This window comes from Poromitra crassiceps, assembly GCF_964638095.1.
Source record: "Poromitra crassiceps genome assembly, chromosome: 4".
Taxonomy (NCBI): Eukaryota; Metazoa; Chordata; class Actinopteri; order Beryciformes; family Melamphaidae; genus Poromitra; species Poromitra crassiceps.
Window position 1 is genome coordinate 23,078,028 of NC_139626.1, and position 12,202 is coordinate 23,090,229.

The following is a 12,202-nucleotide window of genomic DNA, read 5'->3' on the forward strand; positions in this document are numbered from 1 at the left end:
AAGGAATAAGTAACATGTAGCATTAGTAAGTAGTTTGAGAAGGAATAAGTATATATATATATATTTTTTTATAATTAAAAGATGTTAGTTCAAGAAGGGTCCAGTCGCAATCGGGACGAGCGACGAGTTATAATATGCACTACAGCTACAGTGGGGTTTATTGTAAAACGCACATTGCAAATGCACATTCTAATGTGAAACGCTGTAGTAATAGTAGTTTTGTATGTATTTTCGATAAGTTATGTGGTGTTCTTTGTCATTTATGTATATTGCTGCTGTACTGTACAAATTTAAGCTTTGAGCTTTGAAAGATACCCTTGGTGAGGGGACACATTATGGAAAATGGAAATGAGATAGCATCAGGCTATACACAAGTCATTGCGCGGTGGCATAACACTTCCCAGTGTAAAACTCTGGTTTGTTGTTAATGAATTGGCAGCTGTGATGGCTGTGAGTCAGAGGCAGAAAGCGGAGTGGTGTTTAGTTGAAGTAAGAGAACGCGTACAGATTGTCGTTTTGTTTGTTTACCATTTCAGAAATGTGAAAATACTCACATCTATTTTCAGAACCACTCGCTGTAGACCGAATAATGAGGCAGACATCCTTCTTTAAAAATACATACATTTGAAAGTTTATTCAGAAGTCATGTCAGTAGTGAATTGGGAACAGTTCATGTTATTGAAATCCAAGGTTACAGCAATCTATAACGAGGTCTATACAATGATAATGCAGTAGGAGTTAGTTGTCTGTGCACTCCAAAAACACCAACTGTACGAGTAAAATCAATGGTAGGTACTCATACCAATTCTTTACAGTCCCTGTCAATTCAAAACCTAGAAGCCCTTTTTTTTATATATATATAAATGGCAGTTAATCTAATGTTATGTTAATACAAAAAGAGTCATGATAAAATCCACATACAAAAAGCTGAAATAAAATAAAATAAAATCATATATACAAACCTCTGTACATAGTGGGAATATGAATAATAATAATAATAAAAAAAGATTGGAATTATATTTTATCGAGCTATTTGCTCTCATATACGTGAGAGTGGGTCAGTATTGGAAAGCTATTGGTCCAACCTTACAGTATATTATGGTATGTCTGAACGCCATCTCATTTCATAAGTCTTGAAGTGGCATGGTGTAGGTTGTAGCAGAGACCTTTAATATAGATAGAGACACCCCAACTTCCAGTCACTTCCTGTATCTGTGGTTTCGCCACTGTCACGGCCCCACTTAGGAGACTGGTCAGCCAATGACGTTTCACACCATTGACAGACAGCCAATCACAAGCTGAGAACAACGCCCATTTAGGAGACCGCAAGAGTTCCATTTCTTACAAATTGGCGGAGCCTGGAGTGGGGTGTCTCTAATATTAAAGGTCTCTGGCTGTAGGCAGCATCAACAAATTCAGTGACTTCTCATCTGTGCAACATGGTCCCTATGGTAGACTGCATCATCATCACACTGAAGGCAAACAAAAAATACAAAATAAAATGGGATGAGAGGGGGCGGGCCGGTATGAGGTATTCATCTGGTCAAGCTGGGACAGGGAGCGAGGAATGTGTGGGTAAATAAACAACAACATCAACCACCACCACTTTAGGGAGGGCGGTTGCTGCTGACGTTTTTGTGGCGTTGTCATTGTGTCGTTTGGTTGTATTGTCAGTGTCTTTGTTCATTGTACAATTCCTGAATCGATAGAGGTCTGCTTCCTGGTGGTCTTGGGCGGGGGCGGTGGAGGGGTCTTGCTGGGCAGAGGGGGCGGCATGTGCTGCGAATAGAGAGAGAGAGAGAGAAACATTCACCTTGAAAACCTCCATTCGCTCGGCTGAAGAGGTAATTTAAGATAGCGGTTAAGCTGTGTCTGTTTCTCAAGGCTTTCCCAGTAAGGGGGGGGGGGGGGGGGGTAGATGCTTGCCTTTATCTTGACTCTTTTCATGTCTTGGGGAGTCAGATAGCTTTGGGGCGCCTCACGTCTAACCTTTCATTCAAAACGTCACATTAAGTTTGAGCTTTTGCGTGCACCTGCTTGCCGCTAACTAAAACTTCAGGGCGGGTTAAAGGGCGAGTGAGAGACAGCTGCTGCTCCATCTCTCAACATCTGCCCTCGCTACATTAGCGCCAGCCTCCTGCCACCGCTATCTGCCGCGCCTCCGTGCTAGCTGTCCGCAGGCCGTGACAGCGGAGAAATAAGATTACTTAACAAAGTGGCGAGGAGAGAGGGACGGCTAGCGCGGCCGACCGCCACTGAGCGTGGACAGACGAGCCGCTGATTAACAGCGGGAGAGCTCTTGATGGATGTGAGAGGTAAAGTAATCATCCGATCAATCACGTCTGTGCGGCGGGCCGGCCGGGAGGAACCAGCATAAATAACAGCGGGGAAAGACAGGCGGGCGTGGGCCCTCGCCACTAACTGACAGACGCCTCCACTCTTCTCCTAAAGTGGATGCGTGACACAGGCAGAGAAAATAACAGGGAAATGCAGCTGTATACTGTAAACGCCAACATGAGCGCACGTACACACCAGGCGGCAAGCTCGGGCTTTCATTATGGAGGAAGCCGCAGGTGTGATACTGAAAGCTGTAGTTCCTGGAATGGCCACTTGAGGCTGGACCCAAACGGGAGTCGTTCCCCATTCACCGCCATGTTAAAATGCATGTCTTTACAACAGGATTAAGCATATTTACAGCCTGGTTCAAAACGTGGTTTTGGATAGAAAAGATTATGTTTTGGGTGTGATTGACAGGTCACGCTGACTCTGTCCATATTTTTTGACGGTCTATGGTAGACACACACACACACACACACACACACACACAGGCACGCACACACACTCGCCTGTAATAGACAGGAAGCTCTGGGACAGGGGGCGGAACCAACTCAGCGGTGTGTCAAGGGTGCCTCGTGTCAGTCGGTCTGTTGTTTCATTAGGAGGACTGTGCCTCGTTAAGGAGCTGTTCCCGGCACTAATTAAAACACCTACCCTTTGATGCGGCGGGGGCGGCGGAGGCGTCGTGGGACTCGTCAAGTCTTGATTATCTAGCAGGTTGCCGTAATCAGCAGTGCTGCCTTTCACCGGCAGCGGAGGAGGGGTTTCGCCCTTGTCGGGGCAGCCCATCCCGTTGAGCTCCAGACCTGTGCAACAGAGGGCGCTCATCAGTCATCAATAGGCGACATCAGCGTCAGTTTCCTAAAGAGTTCGGATGGGACCCAAATTGGGTCGCATAGTTCTGGTCAGACAAAAATCACATACAACATGCTCCACTCTCGATATGTTGTAATAAGTGGGTGTGCTGGATCCTTAAGTAGTAAATATGAACTGAAAAGACAAGGACAGCACCACGAACGTAGAAGAAGGACGACTTGCCGGAAACATCCATCGTGTGGCAATAAAAAGTCAATTCGGAGTGCTGTCCAGAATGAACAGTTCTGGTCAGACCACTCAACACAAGAGTAAGGGCAGATACCTTTCGGTTGTTATTGTTTTTGGCATTGAGAGAGAGTGGGAGAGAGAGAAGGAGGGAGGGAGAGAAAGATAGGGGAGGAGAGGGAGAGAGAAGGGGAGAGGGGAGAGAGAGAAAGAGAGGGAAGGAGGGAGGGAGGGAGGGAGAAAGCGAGCATGGGACAAAGGTCCTGGGCCGGATTGGAACCCAGGACGTCACATTTTGATGGAATCCAGCAGGATGCCCTGAAGCACCGCTATGTTTCAATGAAACTAGGAGAGGGAGCTTCTCACACAGGAAACACATTAGAACACATTAGAGGCCATTTGAGTTACTCCAAACCATGTGCAAATTACTACACAAGAAATCCAGCAAGTCAAAACTATTGAGATCAAACTTAGTAGGCTGATTAATTGCAATTCTGATATATGGGCAAGATGTTTTCAGTACAAAAGCCTCCCAGAGAGGGAGACAAAATAGGGAATAATAATTTTGGTTTTAAGCAGGTCAAAAATGCAGATCATAAATGCAGAAGTACAACAAAATCCAAAGCTTGTTGTGACACCCGCCTCACAAGGCAACACATTTGACAATGTAGTGGAGACACTCTCATTTGACAATGCAGTGGAGACACTCTCACTTGGCAATGCAGTGGAGACACTCTCATTTGACAATGCAGTGGAGACACTCTCACTTGGCAATGCAGTGGAGACACTCTCATTTGACAATGCAGTGGAGACACTCTCACTTGGCAATGTAGTGGAGACACTCTCATTTGACAATGCAGTGGAGACACTCTCATTTGACAATGCAGTGGAGACACTCTCATTTGACAATGTAGTGGAGACACTCTCACTTGGAAATGAATGCACTTCCATTTAGACAGCAACACATACAGTGCATTAAGTGTGGTCACGGCATTAGCAGTCAGCACAGTGACAAAGAGATGGATTTACAGGCAAATACAAGGTGATGGCTGCTCTGAATCTGCTGGCCATTTAACGTGATGCAAGAGCTACGCCACAGCCAAGAGCCAGTGTGTGTGTGTGTGTGTGTGTGTGTGTGTGTGATTGTTCTCACTGGAGCCGGTGTGCAGGCTGAAGGAGAGCTTGCTCCTGGGCGTGATGGGTGGGGGTCCTGGGGAGGAGGAGGAGGAGGAGGAGGATGGGGGTCCGGGCGACACAGAGAGGCGGCGGTCTCCTCCCATCAGGTTGAGAACTTGACTCTTTGGTCTCTGGGGCCGCAGGGGGCTGATCTAACATGCATATATTCACAAACTAAGTCAGTCATAAGTGCACACTCAAAATAAGACAAGACAATAGAGAACTTAATATCCATACGTCTGTTGGTCTTGTATCCTGTATCTATGTATTTATTGTTGGAAGTGGGAATGGTGTAACTGTCTAAATGTATCAATGTCCTGTTTCCATGTTATGTCAGAGCTACAACATAATGTACTTAAACTAAATACCACCAACCTGGGTGCGTGGCAGTATCTGAAGTATCTGAATCTGAATCTGAATATAAAACTCAATCAAACCGCAGAGAGCAGAATTTACTGCACGGCAAAGCACTCGGGTCTATGCTGATATATAACATAAAGGATCAATAAAAGATAATTTAAAGGAGAACATTGGTTTCACATCTCCATTGGGAGTGTTGTCTGCATATCCATAAGCATATTAAGCTGACCATTTGTATTCCTGAAGGAGAACCCATTTAGATAAATGCGCTCGTTGGCTCACAATATCTTATTTGTGATTACAAGTAATTGTTTGCATGCAAGAGTGCGTTCTCTCAGCTGTCTGGAATAGGAATGTCCTCAGGACATGTCCTCGGGACATGTGCTGGAAGTTGACAAACAACTTTGTAATTGGCCAAACTAAAACAAAGTTTGCCACAAGGGAAACACTGAAAATAACAACACAGTCCTTTCAGGGTTGTGATTGCAGCACGGTGGCTCAGTGGTTAGCACTGTCGCCTCACAGCAAGAAGGTCGAGGGTTCAAATCTCCACCCCGGTCCTTTCTTCTTCTTTTTTTAAGATATTTTTATTGGGGAATTTTCAATTATCATACTTAACAAAACAATACAAACAGAAAAAACAGACAGAGAAAACAAAACAACAACAACAAAGAAAACAGAGGGTATCCCCCCTCCCCCCTCCCCCCTCCCGGTATGGTATACATTTCGCTCTCTTTTTAATATAAATTAAAAGTAAAGTCAACTACAGGAGGTAATATTAAATCAAATCAAAACCAATAAACAAATTAGGTATGTGGAGTGGACATAATGAAGGTGATCTTAGCTATCCAAGAGGGTGTAATGAAGGTAATGAGGCCAGAAAGGAGCCCCATATTTTTTTATAAGTTGCCGGCTTCCTTCTCACACTGTACAGGATCTTCTCAGGAGTACTATATGATGTTAATTCGTTCAACCAATGTCTCTGAGAGGGAGACAGTTCAGATTTCCAATTTAGCAATATACACTTTTTGCCAGCTGTACCTGCAAGTAATACAAAGTATTTCTTATTGATGCTCATCTCCAGAGATCGAGTGTCTCCCAAAATCCAGATCCTAGGGTCACCCCGGTCCTTTCTGTGTGGAGTTTGCATGTTCTCCCCCCGTCTTTGTGTGGGTTTTCCTCCCACAGTCTAAAGATGTGCAGTTTGTGTAGTATCGCAATGTATATATAATGTAGGGAAATGTGTAGTATGTACATTATATGATGTATGTAACCTACAGTATGTTGTGTGTAGATATGTCATATACTGTGATGCTGCTATGTGAAGCCCTTTGAGACAGGATAGCATGATAAGGGGCTAGAAATTTAACTGAACTGAACTGATGTGGGACTTTTTTTCAGGATATTTCTTTGTATCATATCTAAGGGGAGATTGCTGGTTTCTTGCTTTTTACTGTTCCAGAAATAGGACACACATTACTCAATCCTTAAAAATGGCTCCAACTACTAATACTGCTGCTACTTGGTAAGGTCAGCCAACAGGGGCTCTACCCCTGGCCCCTGAGGCGGGAGACCCCATACCGCAGGCCAGATGGCTGCACCTCTGCCAGGGGCCACCTTCACATCCCATTCCTATCCTTATCCTTATCTTGACGCCATTAGCGAGGGAGCATTGTGCTGGACACACAGAGCGCACTGATCCCTCTCTGCTGGAATGGACAGGGGGATAGCACAGAGAGAGCGAGAGAGTACCGTCTCTGACAGGATGACGGCCTCGGCGGGCTGCAGAGGGATCTCCGTGGTCTTCATCTCCTTGTCGAAGATCTCCTGGTGCTTGCTGTTCCTCTTCTCTTTCTTCTTGTCCTTGCGCTCCCTCTCGGGCTCGTCCCGGTCCAGCTTGTCCTGAGACTTGGTGTGCAGCTTCTTTGGCAGGAGAGGCTCCAGGGCAAAGCTGCAGACGACACAAAGGGTAACACGGCAATCAAACAACGGCTGTCTCCTTCCTATTCTGCACATTTGGAGGGATTATTAATTGTCTATTGGCCCTGAAACTTGACTTGGACAACTTTCCCCAGAGACAATGCTGAGGTATTCCTGTGTCAACTGCATGAAAAACCTACACTGCACTGTTTAGTTGTGTATTAAGGCATTTAACATTTTTCATACCCCCCCCCCCCCCCCCCCCCATGGATTTGTGTCAAGACCTTTTTCGTATCTGGAGTCTGTTTCTATGGCGATGACTCTGATTGAGGTCACTAAATATACGTACGTGCACATGTCTGTAACTGCGGAGACAGAATGGCCCTGGGCCAACAGGAGGTGCGTCAGTAGAGCCAGTGAAGCAGGTCTTACCCGTCTGAGCCTGGCCTGGAGGGGGAGTTGTCGGAGGAGATGGAGGTGACTGAAGCCACGGACAGCGGCCTCTGGGAGGAGGGCATGGTGAAGGAGCGCACCATGGAGCGAGGACGCGTCCCCCGACGCTCTGCTGCTGCCGGCTGACAGCAGGACAAAAACACAAACAACAACTCAGGAAACATTCAATGACTTTGGTATTTTAACATCACAGTTGCTCAAGTGACATCACAGTTGAGTGACATCAACGATGACGGCGGTCCAGTCCATGACATCAGATCTTTAGGTTGCTGGGTCGAATCCGGTCCGCGGTGGCCCAATGAGTATGGTATCATCAGTCGGTATGGGTATGGTGTCATCGGTTGGCAAGAGAGGGCCTTTTCAACAATTAAATATAATATAATATAATATAATATAATATAATATAATATAATATAATATAATATAATATAATAATTATTCCTGGATATAATGAATTGGTTGTCATTCACCCTACAACTGTACATTTATATTTTAGGTTAAGCTCAACTAAAGTCATACTTTATGCTGATGAGTTCACTCACAAATGGCCCTTTTTACAGCAACTGTTTTGAGGTGGTAAAGCAGGAAGTAAAGCAGGTATAACCAATAACATTAAGGAGGGCTCTGGCACTGGAACACCTAAATTGAATGATGGAACCATCATCACTGGTATTTGGTTATATCTGCTTTACCACCTCAAAACGGTTGCTGTGAAAAGGGTATATAGCCTCACAGCACATATTTCTGGTCCCACACACTACATACTGCTTGCACACACACCAGGGTTGATCACAATCTTTAAGTTAGCTAATTCATATTTCCACTCTAACGGAATTTAAAATCAGGTTTTCAGGGCTATTTCCTTTAGCGAGCTAGGCGTCCTTGGCTGCTGTCAGTGCTGCTATCCTGTCCTTGGCAAATGCTTTCAGGCCATATTCATCACATTGCACAGCCGTCCAGCCAGCCAGCCAGCAGGCAGGCGAGATGATGGGCTGGGCTGGGCCGGCCCAAGGATTTACACCATGTAAAGTCTCCTGCCTGACGATCGATAGTTCGCTACCTGGAAAAAGCACTCCTCTGCTGCTGCAGCAGAGTGCCCTGGCTGCTATGAAAAAGTTCAGGGTCTTTTAGCTGCGTGTTATTGTGCTACATATTAGATGAGAGATGCAGACAAGAGGGAGACAATAGGAGTCTCACAACACCCCCACTACACACATGAGCTGACACAACACCCTCACTACACACATGAGCTGACACAACACCCCCACTACACACATGAGCTGACACAACACCCTCACTACACACATGAGCTGACACAACACCCCCACTACACACATGAGCTGACACAACACCCCCACTACACACATGAGCTGACACAACACCCCCACTACACACATGAGCTGACACAACACCCCCACTACACACATGAGCTGACACAACACCCTCACTACACACATGAGCTGACACAACACCCCCACTACACACATGAGCTGACACAACACCCCCACTACACACATGAGCTGACACAACACCCCCACTACACACACATGAGCTGACACAACACCCCCACTACACACATGAGCTGACACAACACCCCCACTACACACATGAGCTGACACAACACCTCCACTACACACACATGAGCTGACACAACACCCCCACTACACACACATGAGCTGACACAACACCTCCACTACACACACATGAGCTGACACAACACCTCCACTACACACATGAGCTGACACAACACCCTCACTACACACATGAGCTGACACAACACCTCCACTACACACATGAGCTGACACAACACCCCCACTACACACACATGAGCTGACACAACACCCCCACTACACACACATGAGCTGACACAACACCCCCACTACACACATGAGCTGACACAACACCTCCACTACACACATGAGCTGACACAACACCTCCACTACACACATGAGCTGACACAACACCCCCACTACACACACATGAGCTGACACAACACATCCACTACACACACATGAGCTGACACAACACCTCCACTACACACATGAGCTGACACAACACCTCCACTACACACACATGAGCTGACACAACACCTCCACTACACACATGAGCTGACACAACACACCCACTACACACACATGAGCTGACACAACACCTCCACTACACACATGAGCTGACACAACACCTCCACTACACACACATGAGCTGACACAACACCTCCACTACACACATGAGCTGACACAACACCCTCACTACACACATGAGCTGACACAACACCCTCACTACACACATGAGCTGACACAACACCCCCACTACACACACATGAGCTGACACAACACATCCACTACACACATGAGCTGACACAACACACCCACTACACACACATGAGCTGACACAACACCTCCACTACACACATGAGCTGACACAACACCTCCACTACACACACATGAGCTGACACAACACCTCCACTACACACATGAGCTGACACAACACCCTCACTACACACATGAGCTGACACAACACCTCCACTACACACATGAGCTGACACAACACCCCCACTACACACACATGAGCTGACACAACACCCCCACTACACACACATGAGCTGACACAACACCCCCACTACACACATGAGCTGACACAACACCTCCACTACACACATGAGCTGACACAACACCTCCACTACACACATGAGCTGACACAACACCCCCACTACACACATGAGCTGACACAACACCCCCACTACACACACATGAGCTGACACAACACCCCCACTACACACATGAGCTGACACAACACCCCCACTACACACATGAGCTGACACAACACCCCCACTACACACATGAGCTGACACAACACCCCCACTACACACATGAGCTGACACAACACCCCCACTACACACATGAGCTGACACAACACCCCCACTACACACATGAGCTGACACAACACCCCCACTACACACATGAGCTGACACAACACCCCCACTACACACATGAGCTGACACAACACCCCCACTACACACATGAGCTGACACAACACCCCCACTACACACATGAGCTGACACAACACCCCCACTACACACACATGAGCTGACACAACACATCCACTACACACATGAGCTGACACAACACACCCACTACACACACATGAGCTGACACAACACCTCCACTACACACATGAGCTGACACAACACCTCCACTACACACATGAGCTGACACAACACCCTCACTACACACATGAGCTGACACAACACCCTCACTACACACATGAGCTGACACAACACCCCCACTACACACACATGAGCTGACACAACACATCCACTACACACATGAGCTGACACAACACACCCACTACACACACATGAGCTGACACAACACCTCCACTACACACATGAGCTGACACAACAACCCCACTACACACACATGAGCTGACACAACACCTCCACTACACACATGAGCTGACACAACACCCCCACTACACACATGAGCTGACACAACACCCTCACTACACACATGAGCTGACACAACACCCCCACTACACACATGATCTGACACAACACCTCCACTACACACATGATCTGACACAACACCCCCACTACACACACGAGCTGACACAACACCCCCACTACACACACATGAGCTGACACAACACACCTCCACTACACACATGAGGTGACACAACACCTCCACTACACACACATGAGCTGACACAACACCCTCACTACACACATGAGCTGACACAACACCTCCACTACACACACATGAGCTGACACAACACCCCCACTACACACACATGAGCTGACACAACACCCTCACTACACACATGAGGTGACACAACACCTCCACTACACACACATGAGCTGACACAACACCTCCACTACACACATGAGCTGACACAACACCTCCACTACACACATGAGCTGACACAACACCTCCACTACACACATGAGCTGACACAACACCTCCACTACACACATGAGCTGACACAACACCCCCACTACACACACGTCACACATGTCACACATGTCCTCATGAGAGATTTGTGTTGATATAATGAGTCAAAAATGGGTCTTTCTGCAGTTTATTACAATCAGTGGTCATTTCCAGCCACGCTAAACAGTCATACACCATATTGAGCATTGTGCGTTTTCACCAGAGTTATACTTTTGTATTTTTCATTAGTTCTTTTTCAATTGATTTTAATTTCAGTTAGTTTCCACTGAGTGGGTTGCAGTTGAGTTTGTATTGTATGGAAATATTGAGGTGAAAGTGTGATGTGAAATAGTCACAGTGGTGGTAGCACATTTTTTAGAAGAGCAGAATATGTGCAGCACATTAATGTCCACAGACCTCCAGCACAACGTTTTTGCTCTTTGCGTGTAAAGGAAAGGTCAGAGGTCACAGTGGAGGCTCTTACCAGGCTCTTTACGCCGTACTGTTTCTCCACCTTCTCCCGCAGCTGCTTGAAGCAAGCCTCCAAGCGGTCGTGGAAGGGCCTCAGCGCCTCCGTCACCTTCTCGCCGTGGATGCGGACTCCGTCGGCCAGGTACGGGATCTGGTGGGACAAAATGGCGGCGCGTGAGACTCGTGAGATCCAACAACGTGCCCCGCAGAGGCGAGAGGGCGGCCACATCCCATATCTACCCCCATGCTCATACCTCTCTGCAACCCCATCCTGCTGGGTGCAGACTCTATTAGACAATGCCAGGTTGCTGTTGCCATGGTGACCCCCCCCCCCCCCCCCCCCCCACACATACACACACACACACTCCCCCACCCCCACAGTAACATTCTCACAGAGTGGTCTTCATAAAATCACAACACTAGTGGATTAAACATGACAACAACAACAGCACGCACGCGTGTCCTCCTCTCCACCTACAGTACAGTATGATGCTAAGAAAGACGCAATGCACCTT

The 12,202-nt window shown here is 47.0% G+C and overlaps 1 protein-coding gene across 1 annotated transcript in view; it reads right to left on the reverse strand.

The window, feature by feature from the left end:
• Positions 1–652: 652 nt before the first annotated feature.
• Positions 653–12,202, reverse strand: part of dock1 (dedicator of cytokinesis 1) — a 292,156-nt gene continuing 280,606 nt past the window's right edge. The window contains exons 47-52 of the mRNA XM_083635505.1: positions 11,701–11,838; positions 7,267–7,409; positions 6,667–6,865; positions 4,532–4,706; positions 2,992–3,143; positions 653–1,779 (exon numbers count right to left, since the gene is read on the reverse strand). Of these exons, the coding sequence (XP_083491631.1) occupies positions 1,684–1,779; positions 2,992–3,143; positions 4,532–4,706; positions 6,667–6,865; positions 7,267–7,409; positions 11,701–11,838 (903 nt within the window). The 3' untranslated portion in view covers positions 653–1,683. The remainder of the gene's footprint in view (positions 1,780–2,991; positions 3,144–4,531; positions 4,707–6,666; positions 6,866–7,266; positions 7,410–11,700; positions 11,839–12,202) is intronic.